Source organism: Apaloderma vittatum, unplaced genomic scaffold (assembly GCF_000703405.1).
Source record: "Apaloderma vittatum isolate BGI_N311 unplaced genomic scaffold, ASM70340v1 scaffold3192, whole genome shotgun sequence".
In the NCBI taxonomy this organism is placed as follows: domain Eukaryota; kingdom Metazoa; phylum Chordata; class Aves; order Trogoniformes; family Trogonidae; genus Apaloderma; species Apaloderma vittatum.
In genome coordinates this window covers 50,467-76,089 of record NW_009705111.1, presented here as the reverse complement: position 1 = coordinate 76,089, position 25,623 = coordinate 50,467, and the positions used below count along the sequence as shown (strand labels likewise).

Below are 25,623 nucleotides of genomic sequence, written 5' to 3'. Positions count from 1 at the left end.
GCACAAACACAAACTGGGCACAGAGTGGGTTAAGAGTGCCCCTGAAGAGAAAGACTTGGGGGTGTTGCTGGATGAGAAGCTCAACATGAGCCGGCAGGGCGCTCAGGCAGCCCAGAAGGGCAACCGCATCCTGGGACGTATCAAGAGAAGCGTGGTCAGCAGGTCAAGAGAGGGGATTCTGCCCCTTTGCTCTTGTGAGACTCCACCTCGAATACTGCGTCCAGTTCTGGTGTCCCCACCATAAGAGGGATGTGGATCTGTTGGAGCGTGTTCAGAGGAGGCCACAAGGATGATCCAGGGGCTGGAGCAGCTCTGCTACGAGGACAGGCTGCGGGAGCTGGGATTGTTCAGTCTGGAAAAGAGAAGACTTCGGGGGGACCTAAGAGCTGCCTTCCAGTACCTGAAGGGAACCTACAGGAAGGCTGGGGAGGGACTTTTTACAAGAGTGTCCACTGATAGGACAAGAGGAAATGGGTTTAAGTTGAAGGAGAATAGATTTAGATTGGACCTTAGAAAGAAATTCTTCAGTTCGAGGGTGCCAAGACTCTGGAATAAATTTCCCATAGATGTTGTGGCTGCCCCCTCCCTGGAGGTGTTCAAGGCCAAGTTGGACGGAGCCTTGAGTAGCCTGATCTAGCTGAGAGGCGTCCCTGCTCATGACAGGGAGGTTGGACTGGATGATCTCTGAGGTCCCTTCCAGCCTAGGCCAGTCTAGGATTCTATGATTCTAGAAGAGTGAAGAAGAGATTTGGTACATCAGTCTCCGACAACTGCAGTTTACAATTTTACTGCAGACAGTACATGACATAGGGATAACATTATACTTCTGTTGCATACTGTAAAGACACAAATCTTTAAAATATTTTGTCATTTAAATGTGTAGCATGTTTACATTCTACTATTTAATCCATAAAAGAGGAAGACAAATTCTACAGAAACAGCATAGCAATGACAACATTTATTGCACCATGAAGAAGCTTGCTTCCATTTGCTGATGATAGGTTAATCAGTATTTTACCTCCTTTTTCCTCCTAGCTAAACTAGCAGCAGTAACCCAAAGGCAGTCTTTCTTGGGCCAAGAGTAATTATAAAGAAAAGAACATTTTGACACCGAATTCAAAGATGATATTACAATTTGAACCATATGAGTCTTGTCTAAATTTAAGTTTTAACAAGCAGTGCTTTCCACTGATGTATTTCCTTTCATAGATTATATAAATTATAATCAGATTTTCACAGAAGTTCTAATACATTATTAAGACTTTCTCAATAAAATATCTAAGTAGCAGCCACCAGTTTAGGTGAAATAATTTAGCCCTGCAGGAAAGAAATACAAATTATGCTAGATCATTCTGACGAACAATTATGTTTTTATTATAATTGAAGCTGACATGCAGCCCAGTAATAGTTTCCTGTTTTTCAATTTTCAAAATACTTCACCTAAATAAACCCACGTCAAATAGCTTAAGCTATTTATACTGTTCTAGTCACATTAAGTCTGCCAAACTTTGCTTTCATAAATACAACTGTTCCTGCACAGCAGACAAAAACTAACAACTTTGTCTTCTTTACTCGTTTAATGCATACAGCCAAGTTTTACCTTTCTACTTTCATCTTCATTATCTAGCAGTGCAAAAACAGTGACTACTGTATAAAACGAATACAATTTTTGCCAGTTTCTGTGAATCAATAGCAGTGGATAGTGCTATAATATGAAAAAGATTACCAAATCTATCAGCACTAAATTATTTGCTAAGTGAAATCAAGGATACCAGATGCTTACCTCAAATAATAGCATTTGGATTATCATTTATTATGACAAGCATAACATCTCTGTGCTCTGAAATAGCTACAGGAATATTAGCTTTGTCTGCAGTCCATAAATGATCTCTCACCAATACTTTCATCACCCAACAGTTTTCAAAACTGGTTTTTGATGCCAATTAGTCAGATGCATTATTGTACCTTCTCACCAAGGCTTCCAGATAGCCCAGTTTCTCCAGGTAAGCCAGCTGATCCCTGTACAAAAAGTAAACATGCTTTTATTAGTGTGATGTCTGTGCTAGTTCATGGCTGGCAGCTCCCCAGCAACCCAAAAGCACAGCACGACACGTTTCTTCATCCCAGAGAACCACTGGGCTGTTCGTTTAAGTGCTCCTGTGTGGAAGGGAGGACTGCACAAGCCAACCTGACTTGCAATCCATGCAGGAGAATCACTGCATCTGGACACACCATCGGGATATGGCTACTGCTAGAAAAGAAATTACGTTAATTTAATCATCATGCTATCTAAGTATGATGATTAACCATCTAAGATCTGCCACTGAGCTTAGTCTTGAAGTGCTAGAAGCTTTACAAATGTACAGTTGAAGGTGATGATTGCTCTGCTAGTGCTTCAGCCTGACCACAAATTTCCAGGGGAATAAATTCAATGGAACAAAGTAAAAGCCAGTCAAAACAAAAATTATACTGGATCCGGTGTTGTCAGAATTTTCCCCTCAAGAGTTGCAGCCCCAAATGCCTTTGAAATCCTTCAAAAATGAAATAACTCTCTCCTGAGGCTCGCCCACAGATTTCCACTGGGTAGAACAAGTACCACCATATGGGATGGGAAACGTAAGAGGAAGTACTTTTAAAGAGCTTATTCCCAGCATTTGCAATGCTTCATTTATTATGAAACTTAAAAAAAAGAAAAAACCAAAACATAGTGCAAGGTGGCAGCTGAGTAAAGTATAACACTATGAACTTGAAGAAAAAGCAATCAGTGCCCAGAGCGTATCACATGACTGTTCAGGAAAGGTGGCAGAAGTGCGAAAGGTCCTAGTAGTGATTTAATACACAACTGTTCTCTGTGTGTAGCACTTAAGAAAAAAAACCACTGAAAATTATTTGCAGTTTAAAAGTGCAAATAAAATGGTAATTCACACATTGGCATTGCTATCCCTATACACGTAGGAACGTACAGCTTAAGTAGTCCTACACTGGCATTTAAGTGAGATTTATTTTTCTAAAAAGTGTTGCTTCTGAGCTCACTAGACTGTTCATAATCTTTTTTAGAGTCTAGTAGTTGTTTATTCCATAGAAATAATTTCATAGCAAAAAGACAGCATTCCAATCTAAGATATCCGCCTCAGCAAAAAAGATACAATCTTAGTAGCTTTTAACTGTGTAATTTCAATACAGTTCAGCTTCAAGTACTTTAACATAATGGTTGCAAAGTAACTAAGGTTTTGTGATTGGTTCTTATTTTCTTGGACTGCCAGCTACTCTGCAATCTCATAATTTAAATATATTGCAATGAACCATTGATATACCTGCCTTTGAAGCTGACAATACTTGCACAAAGTACTTTCTGGAAGGGGCTAAAGAGATAAACAGGCATCTCTATGGCTGCTGGACTGATGTACTTGTGTGAGAACTTGTATATTACATGTCAGAACTAAGACATCTCTTGGCTTGGCAGAAGTAAAAGATTTGTTCTGATGAAGGTGATGTCCAGATGTCACTGGCAGGAATGAGGGACCTTCGTGACGAACTCTGGAAACGAAAGCAACTACTGCTGCCAGTCATGGTCAACAGTGGGCCTCAGTACCAGGCAGAAATCTGTGAGACAAAGAGTTACCCTGTACTCTTGCTCATCAAGATAAGGGCTGCAGAGGCACAATTTCAAAAGGCTAAAGACCAATCCCTTCGATTCTCTTAGTCCCAGAAAGGACAGAAGACGTAACTAGGGCCAAGGTGTACCTCAGACCTATTCCCCCTTCACAGAGACATTCCTGACCTCCCAGCCAGTGCCACACTGTTCGCAGGACCGAAGGCGCTGGTTAGTATGATGGGTAGCTGTGTCTTGCACCAGCAGTGAACCATTTACTGCATGGCCCCTGATCAAGTCCTCTTTTCAATTCAAAAGTATTGTCTTTCTGACTCAGTTGCTCTGGTCTGAAAGAGAAGGAATGACCAGGAGGCAGTGACCATAAATGTGCTGTTGCACATTCAGGCTCGCTTACAACACCTTCCGTAGTGAGGACAAAAGTTGGCTACTAAATAGAAAGCTTCCTAGACACTGTCTCTTCCTCAGAAGAAAGTAAAGTAAAGAAAATCTAAAGTAAAAACACTAAAAGAAGAAAGTGGAATTTTGTTGATACAAAATATGGAAAAGAAACTCTGCATGAGTGGAAGTGGATACCTATGGAAAACAGAACAATAGTCAAGATTACAAAAAGAACTGAAGCCACTAAAACGGTAAAGGCAATAGGGACTTTAAGAGGCATTAAAGGAAAAGTTTAGGACAGGTTAACTAAATGCTCTGCCAAGTCTCCATTCAAAGCAGAGGGCAAGTGTGGGATAAAGTGCAGAGGCAAGAGAGAAAAAAGCTCACTTAATAATCTAATTTTTACTCTTGTAACTAGTAGTATACAGTGAGGAGAAAGTGCAATCAGAGAGCAAAACTTCTTTTTTCATCATTATATTAGCCATAATGTGACGTTTTCGCTATGGACTTTCTTAAAGATCACATGGCTTCTTAAATCCCAGATTTGGATTGCCTTGTTATAAAGACCAGCCACTAGGACTAGATTGAAGTTTCCTTCTTACATAAGAGGTTTATTAAGTCAGTGTCTTCCAACACCCTTTCAATGCTTTGGGGAGCAGCAGTGGCTTCCAAAAATAAAATTTGAAAGAAACAACAGAAAACTAAAGCAAAAAAACTTGAAATGTTTTTAAAATATCATCACCTTATTAAAAAATAGTCATAAACTTTCATTTACAAGGGTTTACGTAAAAATCTCCAGCGACAATAACAGCATTTTAGCAACCTTCTTGATGGGAGCATTTTTGTGGAAAATGAATCAGAGACCAGATCTCACAACTAACACATGCCTGAGAAAGACAAAAACATCTTGCCAGGGCATATGCTGTGTGTTAGAAACTGGACTGTAGCTCAGTAACTGAAAACACATGGTACACTAAATGCAAACCTGAGTATGGAGTAACTCTTTGAAAAGCTTGGTAGTCAGGAATGAATATTCAGCTGGTTCCAAACACTCCTGTGGAAGCAGTTACCTATCAGGTTGTATGCGTTCTTCTGTGAGAATTGAAAATTTTCCAGTTCAATGTTATTTCCTTTAGACTTCAGCATTTTCAAATATTTTTATTCAACTTTCTTTTGATGAGAAGACATCAGTAAATTAAGAATATTATATTGCCATATTAACATTTTTCTATGAACTTTTTTTGGTATTTCCAATTAATTTTCATTAAAATTTGTCCTGAATCTGTGCTGAATCACTTCACTCAGCATTCAGCAATATCATAATCTCTGCCTGCTCTATAAGATTCCCAATTATACATTTCTTTAAAAGTCCATCAGCTCCTTACTTAATAAAGGACTTTATACATTTTGACACAGTAATGAGAAAAAAAAAAAACCAAAATAAGTCACCACTTAAGTTTGATTTTAAGAGATTAAAATCTGCTTGAGGATATTTGGTGATTCAAGCCAACTACCTATGTTAAAACAACAACCACAGGTGATGGACAGGAAAAGGAAGAAAATTAGATGTTCTAGCAGTCAGCTTTTTTACTATTTCTCACCCAGCTCACAGATAGAAAAATAACACTACAGTTCATAATATTCTAAAAATTAAGTAACCAGATATAATGGTACTAACAAACATTTTAAAGATCAATCCATCTGGACTCTGCTATCATAGATGCTAATACTGGATCTGTTCATGCATGCTTCTAACAAACGTGACCCAGATCAGGCCTGGACAGAAATTAGGAAGAGAATATGATGCGGGGTTTACACTGGCTGCTATTTGGGCTTCATAGCATTTGCAGTAGAACAAAACGTGGCTGATCTGTGAGAAAAAAGCAGCTGTTAATATCCTGCAAGTAGAGGTAAGAGCCCTGTCTCCAGACCACTGGGAAAACAGAAGAAAACCTGACCTGGAAAAGAGTTCTGAAAATGTCAGCTAATTACACTCTAGTTTCAACACGGTCTTCTTCCAGGTCAACGGTCTGCTTTTTTAATGCCATGCAATACCTGGGAAAAAACTCACTGCACCATGTGAAAACAAAGTTTTGGGGTTTAGCACCTTCCCTTCCATATACATATATATATATATATAATATGTGTATATATATATATATATATGTGTGTGTGTGTGTGTGTGTGTGTATATATATATATATATAAATTATGGAGGTGTTTAAAAAGGATTTTCAGCTTTGGGGAACAGAATAGATCAGAATCAATTCAGAAGGATACATTTTCTCATAGAAAGGAGAAACTCTAGTAATTTAAGTTATCCAAAAGGCCAGATTAAATAATAAGAAGCAAACTGATGCCAGTTTACTTACAATTTACTGCCAGTTCAGTTACTGAATTCCTTAGCGACTAATACTGCATTTGCCCTCTAATGGCACTTCAGTTTGAATTATCAAAGTACAAGAGTAGACTAGAAAACGGGCTCACGTTAGATTTTGGCAAGGAGCTCTGGCTGACAGCTCTGCAAACTGCTATATGTGTGCCAAGTAGTGATACTGCCTTTTGGTTCTCTGGTTCGTTTTTATTATTCAAGCTGGTGGTTCCACCTCTAAACTTTAGAAACTATTTCCTACCTCATAACCACAGTACTAAAAATGTTATGAAGTGACCTTAAGATGTGTAGCTGCCTTACCCAGGATTGGGAAGCATATTTGGAAGGCGGATGCTGTTTTCTGCTTTTGGACACCGAGATCTGGCCATTTGATTCACTGGAATTTTCTATCTGTTGAGTAAGTTACTTGGTAAACAACAACTGGCAAAACCTTGGACGTTAAACTGCAGATGTTGTATGCAGATACTATTCCCCTATATTTTTCTTCCAAAACCGCAAGTGTATGTGAAATACATCAGTTAAATTCATACAGACAATAAAAGGGGCACAGTGAAAAGACTGGATGCTTGTCGATATGTTAACTATTACTGAGCAGATTACTCTTCTCTTTAACTTTTCTCAACCATGTTGGGAGTGTTAACTTACTTAAGGTGTTAGTCCTAACCTGCAAAACCATAAAGGACGGGGGCTGGGGGTATTCTGTGGGGTAGCTCAGCAGCCGAAACTAGATGGTGAAGAGCACTAACAGCAGAAAGTCCTTGAAGAAACATGAGCAACAGCTTGTAAAAGCTAACCTCCAGATACTGTAATTTGTTTCCCCACTCTTCTTGAGAGAAAGACCTGGCAGCAATAATAGTATATCCGCTCATTTATGGTAAAAAAAAAAGAAGCATAACGTATACACAAAAGTACTATTATTACCATTCACCAGAAGATCTTCATAGAACTTATCACTAATCTGTATTCAAGATTTTTCTGAAAGAAGCCTGAACTAGTTTCTTCTTCTGAAGCCTTTGGTAATGCCCCATGTATTTACCAACTTAAAAAAGTTTTCCTCAATTGATTTTTCTTTTGGCCTGTGGCTTACAATTCTCATTTGCATATCCCCAAAGCTCAGACTTTTCATGATAATTCAAAAAACTCTCGTTAAGCATCCTGAAAGCATCAATTTAAGCTTTTAAGCTTTTCTTCAAACAAAAGGAATTACAGTTTGCATTCTCCATGAATTAAGCATCTCTTGTGTCTAATCCAGCTAATTTTTACCTCTGCAGGAGGAATGGTAATTACTTTACAGGAATTCCTCTCAAAAGCAACTCAACTCCTAGGCACATGGCCCAACAGGCTAACCATTTTCAGCCTGCTGTGGAGCTGCCATCGTCAGCCTGAATATCACTGGTATTTTACTTTGCTGGACCTTAACTTTCTATTCTTTCTGGCTATTTTTTTGGCAGCAGAAAAGCACTTCTCATTTCAGCTTGGTTTCCCTTCTGGTGTTTCAAAAATTATTTGCAACTGAGCAAACTTGCTGACATGTAACTTATCTGGGTCTTTGAAGATTATTTTTCTAGGATTTGTGTTCATAAACTCTGCTTATTTTAGTTTGTCCTTTTGACACTAGTTGTACATGCTGCAGCTGACAGTTTTACCCTTGTACTCTGTCTCTGTGTATAAATGTCAGTAATTTCTAATTACAGAAGTGTATGAGCCTAGGGCTGAATTTCTGTAATGTAGCTGGCAAAAAGAAACTGGAATGAACTCGCATTTAGTTATTCCCTGTGGCCCAGTCTGGGGAAACACTAGCATTAGCAAACAGTAACACAATCCTGACAAGATTTAAGTTCAGATGAGTTCAATTTTGTGCCATAATAAATTGAGCAGTGAATAATTTTTCTTAAGTCATCCCTGACACTTTAACACAGACAAGTCTTTGTATGAGATGCTTGAAGATGGTTTCAAATATTTGCTATCCATCACCGGGGAGCATTTGATCTACACATACAAAATCCAGTTGTGAATGCTGTCAGCAAAGTGAGATTTTCCTCCCTCAAACGTAAGGGCAAGTTTCTCAGTAGCTGAAGAGGTAGTTTCCTTCGGCATGGCTTTCAAAAGATTTTGTCCCATCAGCAGCGTAAAGGTGCTGTGCCTGCTGTCCCTTACTGCCCGCTATCTTAACCAGTGACTTTTCAATTGGACCTGATGGTCGGTCCGGCAGTTAACTGAATATCTCGCAAAGGACAGCTGCTGGGTCCTACCACAGCTTTGCCAAGAAGCATCACCTGAACCTGCCCATCTTCCCCTTTAAACACAGCATATTCTGTAGCCAGAGAAACAGGTTTTGTTATAGGGCTAGCTTAAGGATCAGTGTCTGAGTTCGTGTAAGTTTGATCTCAGGCACATTCCTCATCTAGTATTAAAATGTGTGTCATTTGAAAATTATGAGCACAGTGCGTGTTTTGTAAATCTAGTTTACTTGGTTTCCATATCAGACAAGCATCCAAAAATCCTTCAGCAGAAATGTGCTCTGAAGAGTCAGCAGCTTCATGTGACCTAAGAAACATGGACAATATGGCTTCTTGCCTGCTGACAAAGCCGTATTGCAGTGCGTATCCCATCTTATTAGACTGAATAACCAAGCAATACGGTCCAATCCCCTGCTGTTGAAACTTCTCTGCTTGTGCACAGTTGCCAGCTTTATTTTTTTAAGCACATATTAAGCAGCACTTGACCTGGAAAAGCTGCTACAGAAAAACAATAACTATTTTGGCACTTCAGGCAGCAGTGACAGATGGATTAGTCAAAGACGGAAGATGGATGATACCAGGAAGAGTAAGAAAATGGAAAGAAACAGAAGGAAAATATTGGTGCAACCCTTTTCTATCAATAGCAGATGTGCACATGTGCTTCATGTCATAATTTGCCATGAATTCAACATTTACAGGACATTATTGTAAAATTGGTTCTTTTAACAGCTTATTCAGGAAACGCACAAGTTTTCTTTTGGAGAACTGGTATACTGTGATGGATTCCCATTTGCTAAAAAAACCCCAATATTGTTTATTTCTGCTATGGGCTTAAAAGCATGCATCACATTCTGCAATTTGAAAAACTTGGTCAGTTAAGATCATGAAGAAAAACCAAACAATAGATAAGTCAAAAGCGGGGCGGGGGGGGAAGTGTAATTGCATGTACAGTAATAGCACGTTATTTCGTGCTATTTGTACAAATCTCCTGTATTTGGTGTCACAAAGCATCTGGCAACACAAACTTCATAAGGTGTCACTTAGGACACATGTCTTACTCCATACACTCTTTTGGATTCCATCTCAAGATCAGTCACAGCAGCTACTAGCATTTGTACTTTGCCTTTTGTTTTTCTTTTTTTGTATGTGTGTGGCATGTTTGATTTCAGAGATGTCCTGGAAAAGGACCACTCATTCAGTTACTCAAACATGCTTTGGAAGATCCCTACAACTACCTGTAATGTTCACCCAACCTATTAGGAAAAAAGCAGAATTAACTCTGGAAAATACTTAAAATGGGGAATCTCTTTAAATAGTATGATTCTGAAAGTCTACAAAGGAATAGTCAGAGTAGTACAGCTTCAAAGAAAGACAATCAGAAGGTTACTGCACCAAGTTACTCATTCACTCTCAAATAAACATAGAACTAAAAAAAAAAAAATAGAAAGAGAATTCAACTTACTGCTTCACCGGTTTTTCCAAGGTTTCCTTGGTCTCCTTGTTCTCCCTGTTAAATGTAAAAAACAGATGATGCATCTCATTAGAAAACTAATTTCTTTCATACGTGTGTATTGAAGTCCTCTATTTTCTTAAGAGTCTCTTTATTTTCTATATTACATCCGCCAATTAAAATTTTAAAAGCTTAAATTAAGCAACTACCAAAATTTTAATTTTGTCAGTGGCTAATTCTGATTTTATAGAAAAAAATCCTGATGCATTTAGGACTTGCTCAAAAAATGAAAACTGTGTATTAAGGGCTTACTAAACACATTAAGTCAGCAAACACTATAAACAAATAGGGTTTTTTTCATTTTAATCTTCCTTTCAGTGAATTACCATTATTATTTCACAACTGTTTCAAAAGTAAGTGCTACCTACGCACACTATTCATAACTTTAATTTTCTTAGGAAATGCTGGGAAAATTGACATATGAATGACATTTTAACAAACTTCTCCCTCTCCCAAAAGCTTGGAACTGACATGAATTAGTTTAATTAATTAGTTTAGTGAATTAGTTTAATTAATTAGTAATTAGTTTAACTAATTACGTTCTCATAAATAATGCTGCAAGACACATTACATAACCCTGGAACACCTTCCTATCTATTATACGAGTGGAAGCTGGGTGTATGCACACTAATAACTATTTGACTATGACGATAATCTCAGTGCCCTGATGAACAGGGTGCCCAAATCAGGATAGTTCACTCAATTTGCAACTCAGCACTGAGATATTCAGCTGTCACAAGCTCGTCTTTCAAATGCAGCACTTCTCATCTGCCTTCACACCCCTGAGATTCTGCCAGCGCAAGAACTGCCCCGGGTCCCTTGTTGCCCCAGTCCCAGCCAGCCTCACAGCCCCAGGCAGCCAGATCTCATTTGAGCAGGTGCTGTCTTGGCTTCCACATCCTTATCTCCTAGAGCTGCATAATTTATTTCTTTCTGAAAATGAGATATTGCAAGAAAACAGAATCACTAGTAAGAGATACATTTTATATTATATGAAAGCACGTGTACTCATATCCTTTCACTGGCATGCCACTGTGTATAGCAGTGTATAACTGTACAGAGTTGATACTCCAAACACTTCATTTCACACATAAAACTATCACTTACCTTTAAACCTTCTAGTCCAGGATCACCTATATAACCTTTTTGTCCTGGCTTTCCCTAAAATAATGATTAGAGTAAAAAAATAACAAAAAAGTAAATATTTTAATTTAAATATATAATTTCATCCCAATTCCTGTATTTATACAGATATGAGAACTCAAAAATCTACATTTTCATATTTAATACCAACATTTGAAACAAGTGTAATTATAAATCTACATCTGAAATTATACTGTTATTACAGCATATTCTAGTATAGTAAGCAGAATCTCCATTAACTCTCACAGCAGTTAACACTGGTGAAAACCAGTCACAATCCAAGAATCACACATATTAATATGTTTTTTGAAGTGAAACTGAAATAAGACAAAGAAAAGGCAAGGTCATGTTCTCTGCTGGCTAATTCGAGCAGAATAGGAACTCACACTAAAAGAATTTGATGTTTAGACTTCGGCGACTGGTGTCATAACTTGTCCTTCCACAACCAGACAAAATCAGTTCAAATATCCTCTCCTCTTTGTTCATAAAATTGATTGTTTTAAGCCACCAGCATTTTACTGCTGATAGAGCTTGATGCTATGATACTCTCTTAATAACACATTGTTACCTTGAAGAAATACACCAACATCTTTCAGAGCAGGAGGCCATGAAGTGGCGAGATCTTTGAAGCGTTTTAGAGCACACATCCTTCCCTCTGCTGTCACTCACACAGACCCACAAAGGCATACAAACCGGAATGTTTTCCTCCTGAATTTTCAATTGGATGTTCTTAATTAAGCTTCACTTTTAGGAAGTTGTTTTCCCTCCAGTTATAATCTATTTCCTCTACAACATAAAAGATGGTTATCTGAGCAGTATAGCCGTGCCTAGACAAACTTCCGGCATCTACTCTGAGGCAAAGACCAACAGTAAAGGTCCAATGGACTGGATCTGGCTCTCGAGCAAGTTGCTAATGAGCTTGCTGGAGCCTGACAACTGAAGAAAGAAAATTAATTCAGCATTTTAACGATTCAGTACCAAAAAGATGCTGATTTCTAATAAAAGCTAATTATCAGCTATTGTTCCAACAGACTGAATAACTGCAATTACAGGACTCTGTAATGAGAACTCTCCTTTCCACATTGGTTGTCCTGAGACAAGAGCAACGAAAGAAACAGATAACAATCAGGTTTCCTCAAAAAAATATGTGATTTTCTTCCATTTGGCTCTTTTACTCTGGCTGCTCTGTGCCTGTCTTTCAGAGCATAATGTGTGTATTAGTTTCTGGGCATCTGAGAAATTCTCTATGCAGCTTGAAATTATATTGCCTAATTAGTAGGTTCCATGACTTCTCATATTAATCCCTTGTTATCTCTCGCTCTTTCTGCCTGCTTGAGTGATTTCATTTTGCCCTACAAGCTTCAACAAATATCACTGCTTTAGAAATAGATTTTTGGTTTTGCCAATGGATTATAACATGGCACAGCCAGGAATGCAGGGCAAAAAGACCATTAAGAGAAGTTCCGAAAGACCCAGATAAAGCAAACCACGTTTTACTACAAGGCTTAGCAAAGAACAGTTGATGGGCCTCTGCAGGTTACTACCTGCCATTTAACTACTTGGCTGCAAAGAATTTTAAGGTCTTTCTAGAAAACAAGACTGTAACATAAAAATGTTTTAAATGAAATTAATTGAAAGAAAACTAGTGGCCACTACTAACTACCTCGATAATTTTAGTTCTTAGAACTGATTTGGAGTTAAAACTCGTGAAGGTTTCTTGGCAGCATTACCCCAGCTATGCACTCGCTGCGAAGGACACACAACAGGTGTACGTTAATCGGAAAAACGGAACAAGTGGATTTAACTGGTAAAGCAATTTGAAACATACAGATTTGGCTTTAAACAAAAATGCAATACAACTGTAAATTACACATGGAGGAAAAGCCACTGACAGAAGGTTAAACTCGGGATGGCTGCTTTTCTGCCTGCAAACCCCTGAGAAAATTACTCTTCCAGGGCAGGGTAATCCCAAAGGAAATGTCAATTTCCTAAAATAGCAGCTCTAAGTTCTACCCTTCCCTTTCAGGAAACAGCAACCATCTGTGCTTCCTTTCACCTCATGAAAGATTGAAACAGGTGTGGATATTTTAATATAAATATTCCCATCCCTCCACAAGCTCCTCATATGCATTCAGCCCACAGGAAGATATGTGCCTCCTTCAGAAAATTCTGCACTGGGGGAGTGGAGCAGCTTTGAGGGCACTTTGCTCCATCTTCAGGAGGAACTGCCCACCTTATGATGATAAAAATATCAGCTTCTATTTTACACGTGCATCTCTGAAAGGAATCAACTCACAACAATTCCTTTTTACATTCTGGTTTAAAAAAATCTCCCCCCTTTTAAAGGATAATATTTTAAAGGATAATATTTGGATAGCCTTTGAGAAAGAGTTAATTTGGAGGAAAAATAATAAATGTAGCCACTTCTTTAATGTGGCATCTACTGTATTTCCACAGCAAAAAAAATAAGCAAATACTCAAAATAGTAATTTCTTTAATTTAGAAGGATCAATTTAAGAGAATATAATTACTTGACTTCAGAATAGAATGAGCAGGAAGCTTGGAACAGAATGAATGAAAAATCAAATCGTGTCATCAGATTCAGCTCAAAATCGTCTTCCTGAATTCAGAGAGGCTGAGCTCTGTGGAACCTGAGATATTTCCTTAGTAAGCAGGGAAGCACCCCCAGTTTTCGCTGCAGTTGTTTTAGACACATGGGAATTCTTTTCCAAACTGTGACCTGAGAACCAGACTGCAGGTTCATATCCACCTACTGTTCCAGTAGAGGATGATCTATTTTTGCTGGCAGAATTGCTCAGGTAGGTCCCAGGTTTTCTGATCTCATGCACTTTTTTTAAAGCAAGCATTAGAAACAAGGGTAGGGGCTGGGGGGAAGGTGGGGTGTAGAAAAATTAGGTGAAAATTCATGGCTGCCCGCTTCATGCATGCCTAAACCTGAACTAGGGGCTGAATACTTTGACCTGAAAACTAGACAGTAGAAGAGATGTCGAATTCCAGAAGCATTAGAAACCCGCTCCATTGCTGACAAAGAAAAACTAGAACAGTTTCATAAGAATAATCAAAGGTTTACAATACATCACCTACAAGGATGCTTTACCTAGCTTAGACAGGCCCTAAGAAAGTCAGAATAACAGTGGCTGAAAAGAGGACTAACCTATTAATCATGTCCAAGAAAAAAAGGTTCATAGGACAGGAAGCAAGGTTGTAGCACGAAAGACACAGACAAGACTTTCTGATAGAACGGCTAGACGTTAGAAAAACTGTCCATAAAACAGGCAAAGGACTGAAGCACATTGCCAAGGAGCATGAAGAATCCCCAGCCCTGGAGGCTGCAAAAAACAAGTTAGAGGCACATCTGTCAGCTAAAGACACAGCTGTCAGCTGATGGTGCCTTGGGGCCATGCACAGCCAGACCACTTCTTCAGGTCCTTCACAGAGACCTCCCCTCCCCTATGGCTGTTTAATTAGTACAGTGACAACACAGTTTTGACAACATTTACTTTATGTAGTATATACTTTTTTTTCAACTCCTTTCATGGAAAATGCCTGTGTAAATCAAATGAATGTGAAATTGCAATCAAGCAAGCATAATTTAAAGAGACAGATGCATTCAGCAGCTTACTGACTCAGTCCTGCTAAACTACACCAGATTTAACAACTTCATGATTGGGACTCTCTCTCTATGATATAATCACATAATCTATGTTACAAGCAGGAGTGAAGAAGCAAGGACAGGCAGAGATGGGAGCGGAGTTCAAAGCAGCAGTGCAAACAACTTGGCCTGGAGCTGTAAATCAGCTGGCGACAACAGAAGCCACAGATTCCAGGCGAAAGAAAATGGGCCCTAGGATGAGGGGGAAAAATAAACAGGGCTCCCCATCAACCCCCAAGTAAAACTTCCATTTCCCCTACCTCTCATTTCAGGAGGGCATATTAGCCAGCAAGCTACTAAAAAGTGCTTGGAGACAGCAATGCTGGGGTTCACCTCAGATCCACACATCCATCTCTCAACAGCTTATTGGAGAGAGGAAAACCAGGGAGCCTTAAGATAATGCCAATGATGTGCACACTTCCCATTGAGAACCAAAATAATTTAGGTCAAATTGACCCAAACAGATTAAATACATTTCAGTTTGCGAGGTTACACATAAAGTTTGGGTCACTTTGACACCAGATGCTGGCAGCCTCTGCTTGCCTGGTGATGCAGAGAATGTGAAGGTCGGTGTCTCATTGCCCATGAGTCACCCAGTGCAGCGTCGTCTTTTCCAATTGTCACAGCACAGTATAGCAGATGCTCTCCAGCCATGAAGCCCTACCCAAGGAGAAGACTCAAAGTATGATGCAGCTAAAATAACACTTTCCATGAGGCTCTTGGCAGAAGCTCAATTAGATTAAACTGAATATTGATCTGAGTTACAAAGGGTTTTGAAATTCTGTTCAATTTTTTGCATCTTTTCCTCAGCTCAAAAAAAAACACCCAACAAAGAGGGTTTTTTGATTGTTTGTGGGGTTTTTGGTTTGTTTTATTTTTTAACCACGTAATCCATGTGGTAAACAAGTGTTTTAATATTACTTCTAACAGAAAACAAATTCCCAGCTTTGACTAACTAATGAACAGGAAAAATGACACAGGACTATATATATCCACTCTAGAACTGAGGAACAATGGTACAGACTTCCCTAACTCGTGCATGAAATGGGGTATCATCCAAAGTAAAGACCAAGCCAGTGATTACAACACACAAGCAAATCAAGCAAAGACAGAAGATCCTACTGCTTTCAATAAACTTAGCAGCACTCCCATAGTCCCTAGTGCAGGCTAGTAGCCATTTCTAGCTTAGAATTTTTCTAAAAATTAGTTTGAAGTCCACTAAAATACTTAGACACTATTAAATTTTTTTAACTAAACTGGTTGTTGGTTTAGAACTTTGATGTTTTAAAACATGGCACCACAAACAGTATTGTAACATGCCACCTTTACTGTTTTCAGCAACTGTCTACCAGATTAATTTGAAAATGCATTCTTAAAGTATCAGTCCTTTGTATTTCTCCTTACGGGGTGAGTCTCATGGTGTGTTTCATGGTGAGTTAATCCCTGGTTTAAATATTTTGATACATCATCTGGTTCAGTCCCTAGGAAGTGCATAGTGGTTTCATCTGTCTCAAGAGCACCATAAGCAGATTTTTATTGACTCTTTCATTTTCAAAAATTTTATTTTGTGCACTGTGGCTGTGATTTCCTTTCCAAGTCTTCATATGTGTCATGGGTTTCTGTATGGTGAGGTTTTCTGGTAGTGGGGGGTGAGTTGTAAGGGTGGCTCCTTGCAAAATTTCCAGAGCCTCCCCCAGCCCAGGTAAAAGTCAGACCCACCTCTGGCCAAGGCCAGGCCAATCAGCATCTCTATGATCACTTATTTAAGAAAGGAATCCTGTTGGGCCAGGCTCTTCATCTCCTTTTCTCTGTGTCCTTTGTGTCATGGAGGTGTTTGTTCTGGAGAGAAGGAGGAGGTGAAGAGGGAAAACCCTGCAATAGGTAAGGACAAAGAGGAGGAAGAAGAGCACGGGGGCAGAGATCTCCCTGAGCCTATGCTGAGATGGTGGCAGGATGATGAGAGGCTGAGAACTGAGGAGACCGACCACAGTGAAACATCCAGGATGTGACAGCACGTGGAGGACTCCATGCCAGGGGAGAGAGAGAGCATGCAGGAACAGAGAACACACCTGAGGTGAACCACGACTTGGAGAAGGACCCAAGCTGGAGCACAGGGCGCTACAGCCCATGGGTGGGTCCCATGCTGGTGGGAAGGACTCACGTGGAGAAGGAGAATTGTCTCCCATGAGATGGGCACCACATGGCGTCAGAGGAAGACTAAGAGGAGTCCCAAGGAGGAAGAATTGCCATGGACAATGAGTAACGAACAGAATGCACCCTCCACCTCCTGTGCTGATGGCTGGGAGGAGGTAGTCAGGAAGGGAAGGGGGTGGGGGGAAGGGTATTTAAGATCTGGTTGTATCATTTATTTCTCTCACTACCCTATTCTGATCTAGCTGATAACTGGTGGTGTAAGTTAAATTTTTAATTTTCTCCCCAAGTCTATTCTGGTTTTTGCCCATGACTATAAACCCTCCCTGTCCTAATCTCAATCCTTGAGCTTTTTGTTGAATTTTCTCCCTCCCTATCCCTAAAGGGTTCCCATAAAAGGATGGGGTTGGGGGTGAGCAAGTGATTGTGTAGCTCTTGTTCCCAGCAGGGTGGGCTCAAACTATGACAATATAGAAAAACATTTATCATCCCAGCTCTGCTTTGAACATATACAGAGAAAAGAGACACATTTACTCAGGAGATGCCATTTTAACACAGTCACTTCTCGCAGTAAATTTACCTTTTAAAGGAGTACTTCTGCTGAAAAATAGTCTATTCTAACAAAATTATTTATACTTACTCTTGGGCCCACTGCTCCAATAGGTCCAGGTGGTCCTACTTCTCCCTAAAAGAAATCAAGACTTCAGTAATCTTGATACCAAGTTTAACTTGAAAAAAAGAGGAAAATACGTAGATAACAGTTTGTATTTATTATATCATCTTAAAATTTGCTTCATATGTGTTTGTATGAGCCCAAGTCTGATAGGAACAGTATAAGAGAGACTAACCTGATTTCATACAAAGTCATTAGCCAGAAAGCCATGCCCTATATAGCCACCAGATGCAGCCAAAAAAGCTGTACAATTGCTGGTATACCTACCATTATAGCAATATTTTCACAGTTTTGAGCAGGGAGAGACTCAGCAACGATGGGTCAACCTTTGTGTCTGCCCTACAGTTACTCTCTTCTAGCAACATTTGATACTTCATGACTATAAATTCAGTAGGAACGTTCCTGCTTTTCTCTTCTGTGTTGCTATGGCACTGCCACTGAGTTAACCAAGTCATTCTGCCTTTTCTCAAGGACGGAGGGAGGCTGGGGGCCAGGCTTGTCAGGTGTGTAAGAGAAGAAATGAGGCTCCGTGCCTGTGCTGCACAGTGTGCTGATATAATTACGCAAGATGGGAAACTGCAGTGTTAACTCTTCAGGGTTCACTCATTACACAGTTATATTAAAGCAGGGATTTGTATCAATGCCGTGCCAGGATGTCATGCTGTGATCATTTTACGGTTCACTAATTCTCCTCAATATGGAAGATTTCCTCCAGGTTTTGAAGGAAGTGGTACACAACCTTTTCAATTACAAGTGATAAGAAACACAGAAATTAACCAATCCTATCTGCAGCTTCCTGCCTTTTAAATAAATAAATATTTTTTCCACTGTTAGTTTTTACTCAGTATCTGATATGGAAGCTCACAATTAAGCTACTTAGAAGTCTGGAGGTCTACCCTGGAATCACTGACTAAATTGCTTCCAGTGTTAATTACTTTTAACCTAAGAGATGAGAGTTTTTTCTTTTATTTTTATGATGACAAATTAAGAATACTCAATACACTCATAAGATGAAGAGCCACCTTCGTCCCCCTTCAGTTAACAGGGGTCTAGCTGTTTACTTAAACATATCTAGGACAGTATAATCAAATCAATATATGGTTTCTATCTCCATACCACACCTCCATCTCTCAAGTTTAACTGAAAGAATCACATCTGACTCAACGCATATTATCTGAGATTCCACTAAATAACTAAAACCACAAAATGGATGCACAGCCCCATAAGGCTGCTAAAACCTCTTTGCAACACCTGCCAAAATGCAAAAGAAACTTGAAATTTTGCAAGACATCACCATAAACACATAACCATTGTTGTCTAAACCTCTTACCCCTCACAATATTTTCTTTTAAACATAATCTCTTGATTGGATAATTTTTACATCTTACCTCAACTCCTTTGGGGCCTTGTGGCCCTGGAGGCCCTCGGTCACCCAGAAGTCCCTAAACATCCAAACAAACACAGTAAGAACTCACATCAACTAACAATCAGGTTGGTCTAGTTTCTCTCTTTTTACAAACCTGGGCAGAAATGCAAAACTGCGGGAGCAAACATCATTTCTGACCATTGTTCTTAGGGGAAGATGCAGCAGAGTTTTTATACCTGCTGGGAAACAGTATCTTACAAGCTTCTAACACATATATTTTTTCAAAGCTTTTTTCTTTTTGGAAAATGAAATAAGAAAATACTGGAGTTCACAAAAGAATAATTCCTCGTTTGTGAAGACATACAGCACACGATCGTATGAAGATTAAAGCAGAACGAATGAAACTCTGAGATCTTTACTTCAGGTAATCTGTAGCATAACATACGAAGACAACATTGCAATGGAAAGGAACAAAGTTAATTTAAACTATCAGCTTGCCCCAAACAAGTTTTTCTTTTCAGTCCTGATTTTTCTGTCAGGATTATAATCAGCTTCCCAGAGATAAAGCACCTTACCCTCTGCCAACTCTGCTCACACCAACATTTCCAAAACTTTGTTAAAATGATTTCACAGCTAGTAGTGTGTCAAAAATCTCGGTCATCCCAATTACAGTGGTAGTAATTGGGGAAAGCACTTGACTTGGCGTTGGAAAAAAAACCCAACAAAATCTGCGTAAACATATTATTAATGTTCTAGGAAAGCTGAGCTTTACAATATCAGATAAAGTAACAAGAACAAAGAAAACTGCCCTTTAGGAGAGATATGATTAGCCTCTGAAGAAAGCAACAGTGGGAAAGTTCCAAGTATAAGCCTTATTAATTGCTTACTAATGAAGCTGAAGTCTAGACAGAAGGTGCAGGCACTGGTCCAGTAACAGTTTACTTAGCACACAAAGTAAAATGGAACAGAAAACAGAACAGGCCACCTCAAGGTGTGGAGTTTCACCAAAGAGCCCACTAGTCTGGGAAAGACGGGTGGACTGCCATTCGACACACCACCACAAAAGTGACAGGACTGCTTTGAGTAGCACTACGTAAGTAATATGGTTGTGCAGTTAGTAAAAAAGTTTTAAAAAAAATTGACAGAACTGTTGTTTTATTCTAATAGCAAAGCACATTGGGAGATACAGCTTTGAGTACAATGCAATCATACAGGGGAAATGTTAGCAACGCCGCTACTGTGCACACCCTTCTACTGCACTTAATTGGGTCTGGAACAAAGTCCCAGGCTGCAAAATGAAGTTTCCATCTCCCCTTTGAGGTTTCAGGCAACAAAGAGAAAACGAAGATAGACATTAGATATGTGCCAAAGCGTCTGGAAAAGAAAGGGGGAGTCAGCAAGCGAGGGTATCCAGTATTTCACATGCATAACTTGCCAGCTGACCATCCCTCCCTGAAGCAGTGAAACTTCTAATATCCACATCTATTAAATTTGTTATCCAAACAAACAAAAAGGAGCAGAGGAAAGAAGTTCTCAACTGCTTCCATGGTACAACACACTGCTGGAAAAACTACAGTTGTAGTCAGCATATTCTGACCATCTTTTCCTCTCACTTTTCTTGGTTACAGAGCATAAATACTTGCAAGAATAACATAGGAAAAAAAATTATTTAAGAACTTCTTAAAAATACTCTTATTCCCTTGGTTTAATTGTATGAGTGCTTTTTTTTTTTTTAATAAGTGGTGGATCAAGATCAAACACCTTCTAAAATATTGTTTCCCAGCTAAGTAATGTGCTGTAGACCAAATGACGTAATTAATCCTTTGAATATTATTTTAGGGAGGTCAGATTTGCTAATTACTGCACTAATTTACGGAAAATTGACAATCCAGAACTTTTACTAGTATTTAGAGATGCCTGATCACGCTCAGAGAGCTTAAACTTTCCACCAAGAAGCTGAATTTGTGCCGTGCCAACTGCTAAAAAATAAAGCTTACTTAGATTTCTTGACTTATTTTAAAATGGATATTGCTTCTGAGGAAGTATAAACAAAAACATGAGGAAAAGAGCAGCATAGTGAGAATAGATTTCTAAAAATAAAAGCTGGAGGAAACTTTTTAAAACTGTAGTCAACACAAGACAGCTGGGAATCCCAAAAGACAAACATTTCCAGCGTTATGCAGCCTTTCTCCCTTGGTACTAGGAGCAGTGCAACAATTTTTCCAGTTTGGTAATCTTCTCAAACGTAAGCCATCAATTCTCCCTGATTAGGCCAGACTGTCTAAGGTTTTTGTCTCAAAGACCAAATGTGCTAGAGACCACTGAATCCTGTTCAGCTATGTAACTTCTGTATCAAAGGAATACAGTCCTAAACTTCGCCAGCTACATTTTAGTAAATTCTTTGCTGGAATCTGTGAAAAGGCAATAGATCAATAATGTATGTATTAAACGTCAAGTCAGTTCTAACAAAAACATCTAATTTAACACTTTGGATATAATATTATCTCAGCGAATAAACTGGACGGCAGGGATTAGACCTCAGTTACATCATTCATGTATCAGCTTGGAAGATCAAATCTGATCTGCGGTTCAAAAAACTGTTCAATTTCTCTTCTCCCATTTCCCCTAGACCCCAGACACAGTCTTGCATCAAAGTGCATTAAGTGCCCCAGAGATTCAGAAACACAGGAGCAACTGCCACTACAGTGGCCAAATAAAACCCATTCATATACGGCTGCTAACATTATACATACATACAAACAAGTTAGCAAAGCAATCAGTTAGAACCAGATAAAAAGTCCACACTTATCTCAGAAATGTATTTTAACTTCTCCCCAGTTTGCCACATTAGATAATGTGTTCTGAGCCTTCCTAGTTAATTCATGTCTGAGCTATTTTGGGACAAGGCTCTTGACCCAGCTGAAAGATAAGAGATGCAGAAAAGATTAGCTATGGTTTTGGCAACTGGATTATTTGACATGTTCTCAAGAATGATTGATTTTGGCATGGAGGGATTGTTACAATCTTCCAGGTCCAAATAAGACTATAGCTCTAAACTATTTACTGCTCCCTGTCCTAGGCTTTACTGAGCAGTCTGCCACAGAATTCCACAACTCCACCGATAGGAGATCTTGTTGTTTCTATCTCTATTTATGGACAACTTGTGCATTTTGTCCTTGGGCTGATGATATCGGTGGTCTTGCACAGTTCTTTTGCCTCTCCCATTTCTGTCCTCTGGTTTACTTACAAAGTTGAAAAGGCCCTTCATTTTGGTAGGAGAAATGAGCTGCCTCTCAGAATACAATCATTCAAGGATCCTGTTCTGCATCTAGTCCCACCTGATTGAGTCCTTCTGGAATGCAAATGCCCATAGCTTACAAAAGCCCAGTGTGTACTACTTAGATAAAATCTTCTTGTGCTTTATGCAGTGGCATTAAGGAGACATCTTTTCTTGCATGTTCTAGAATTTCACTTAATTTCTAACCAACTTATTGTGCTTTTATTTCAGAGATCTGGCAGTGCCCTTCGTTCTTGCCAGATGTCAAGCTCTAAGTTTACAGTAGGAGTTATGTTTTAGTCCTCGCCTGCATCAGTCTGAAGTAAAACAAGTCAGATGATTTAGTATAAAGTTTTTAAGAATATCTAAAGATGCTCAACTTTCTGTCATATACAAATTTCATTCCATCATACTTGTGCATATACATCACTGAAGATACAATGCAAGAATAGTCCCAAGGCTGGTGAGAAACGTAATTGGTACTTGCTTTTCAACAACTAGCAGTCAATCTTTAGATGTTATTCAATCACCTTCCTCTAAATTAATTTCTGATTCGCCTGCACTTTTTGTACTAATCTCTAGCTTTACCATTTTAAACAAAAATCTCCCATATAGGCTTTTATCCAAAACTTTTTAAAAAACACTATACATGCAAATTATTGCCTAAGCTTGCACTAAAATATTAGTCTAAAGAACAGAGGCTAAACTAATCTGGCACAGTAATTTTTTGATAGATAAATTCTATCCAATATTATTATTATACATATATTATTTTATCTATTATTTAATCTGGCCTGAGAATTTTTTTTTAATTTTTCCATAACTTTACCTGCTACTCCTTTCAAAACTGGTTTAAAATCTGTATTATTCAGGTGAGACTGGCATGCAGTTTATTTAAATACAGGTGAAATATAGGCTACTTTCTAGCTATGTAGCATTTTCTCCATAGTTCCCTACATTTAACTTGCGATTACATGCTTCTATATTACACAGTAATTAACCTCATAGACGCATGGACATTATTAAACGTTAGATCAACTTTTTCATGTAAATACTTGAGGCAAAGTACCCGTAATTTGGCAGTAATATTACCTTGTCACAATGCCAGTGTCCATCTCTCAGAATTTTCCTCAGACATTTCTACTGTCTAATGTTATTATGAACAAATTTTCTTATAGCCTTACCTTAGGACCTTCAGGGCCATTTAATCCAGGTGCACCAATATCCCCTGGAAAACCCTAAAGAAATCATACAGACAAATTATTTACAGAGTAGGAGTGTTTCCAATGTACTTGTTTTGATTCCATTTTTCATTGAACAATCCCAAATCACAGAAACAAGAAATAGATTTGTTCTACCATCCCCAAAATGTCAAAATCCATTATGGTTCCTTGAAAGGACTTGGAAAAGCCACAGATTTTAGGCAGCTTTCATTAAACTTAATTGTAGCAGATGTCAGCATGGGTTTAGTTTCTCTTAGCTTAAAAGCTTTATCCACTAGACAGTGTTTGAAATGAAACCATTAGATTGGTCTTGGTACACAAAAAGCTCCCACAAAGCAGTCAGCAGCACGCCCTGTGCTCATGAATTCAACTACTTTTTAAAAAAACCTTAGAGTGCCCTTTAATCCTTGGCTGCAGTTTAAGGACAAGGTCACTGCAAGATTAAGAAAAGGGTAGGAAGCCTTTTGCCTCCAAATCAGCAGGTGCTAATCAAGATCTGGCTGGCATTAACTGAAGGCCACCAATATGCAGCATTATTCAGAACACGCCTTTGTGAAAGTCTGTGATATAGGTCCAGCTGTTGGTAAAGAAAAAAATGAATACCCAAAGGAAATCACCTAATGCTAGTAAAAACATATTTCCTTCTCCCTTAAAGGAAAGTCATTGGAGATTAAAAAATTATAAACATCACTCTTTGCATGCATACTTTTCCAATAAGAGAAATGAAAGCGTCACACACATTCAGAACAATTTAAAGAACATCTCAAAGAACTTCCACAGCATGAAATTCTCATTGGCATCCTTCCATACTAATGCAGGCTAAGGCATGGCATCATTAATGTTTCAAGAATCATTTTTCAGATTGTCTAAGCAAGAAAGAGGCATTAAAATAAATAAATAAATGGTTCATTAGGTGGATAGCAGTTAACCATACTGTATTATTCTAGAACAGCTGAGCTTCAAATAGAGTAATAACCATTTCTAGTGATTATTCATAATTACCTGACACTAGTCACACACACACACACACAACTTTACAGAAAGGTAAAGAGAAATCATACAAAACCAAGGAGTTTGAAAGTAAATATTATTTCACCCTCAGTTACCACATTATAATAAAATTTAAAAAGTATTTAGGGCATTACTGTTCTTACTTGTAGGGCTTTCTTCTGTTTGCTTTCTATGACCCATTCTTAACAGGAGAGACTTATAAGCAGACAGACTTATAAGCAGAAATTTAGATGGGAGGCAAATATTTTTAGCTGTATTTATATATGAAATAAAAAAAATCAATGTATATAAGAAAATGTGAAACAATTTAGGTTTCTTATTTTTAAAAATTGGTTTTAGCACTTGAATGCTAAAAGTGCTAAAGCAAACTACTAAAGAGTTAAAAAGAACCAATCAGAGTTTTCAGAATAAGTGAAAAAACCGTAACACAACAGCACTTCACAGAACATCACAGCGGTGATTTCTTTTTGCCAAACAGTAATTAGCAGTCGAGCTGTGCAACAACTCCATCACGCCTCTAGGTGGCACATAGCATATGATTCACCAAGGCTCCCAGACTGATACCAAAGTCCTCGCGTGTACTAGCCCAGATTTCTATTCAGTTCCACAAGAGGATTTTTCAAATCTGCTGTAGTACACTGAAGAGTTTGCAAGTTCAAAAGTATTCATATAACTCATGCTTTCTTAATTTTAAATTACAGAATCACAGAATAGTTGAGGCTGGAAAAGACCTCTGAGATCATCAAGTCCAGCCTATGACCCAACACCACCACACCGCCAGACCAGGGCACTAAGTGCCACATCCAGTCTTAAACCCCTCCAGGGATGGTGACTCCACCCTTCCCTGGGCAGAGCATCCCAGTGCCTGAGCACCCTCTCCAGGAGGACGGGCTGCCGGAGACCCAACCCCAACCTCCCCTGACGCAGTTTCAGGCCCTCTTGTCCTGTCACTGTTTGCTCGGGGGAAGAGCCC

At 38.8% G+C, this 25,623-nt stretch overlaps 1 protein-coding gene across 1 annotated transcript in view; it reads right to left on the bottom strand.

Moving 5' to 3' along the window:
• Positions 1-10,085: 10,085 nt before the first annotated feature.
• Positions 10,086-25,623, bottom strand: part of LOC104270793 (collagen alpha-1(XXIV) chain-like) — a gene marked incomplete at both ends in the record, with an annotated part of 64,176 nt that continues 48,638 nt past the window's right edge. Inside the window, 5 exons of the mRNA XM_009865258.1 lie at positions 10,086-10,130; positions 11,241-11,294; positions 17,741-17,785; positions 19,162-19,215; positions 23,601-23,654. Of these exons, the coding sequence (XP_009863560.1) occupies positions 10,086-10,130; positions 11,241-11,294; positions 17,741-17,785; positions 19,162-19,215; positions 23,601-23,654 (252 nt within the window). The remainder of the gene's footprint in view (positions 10,131-11,240; positions 11,295-17,740; positions 17,786-19,161; positions 19,216-23,600; positions 23,655-25,623) is intronic.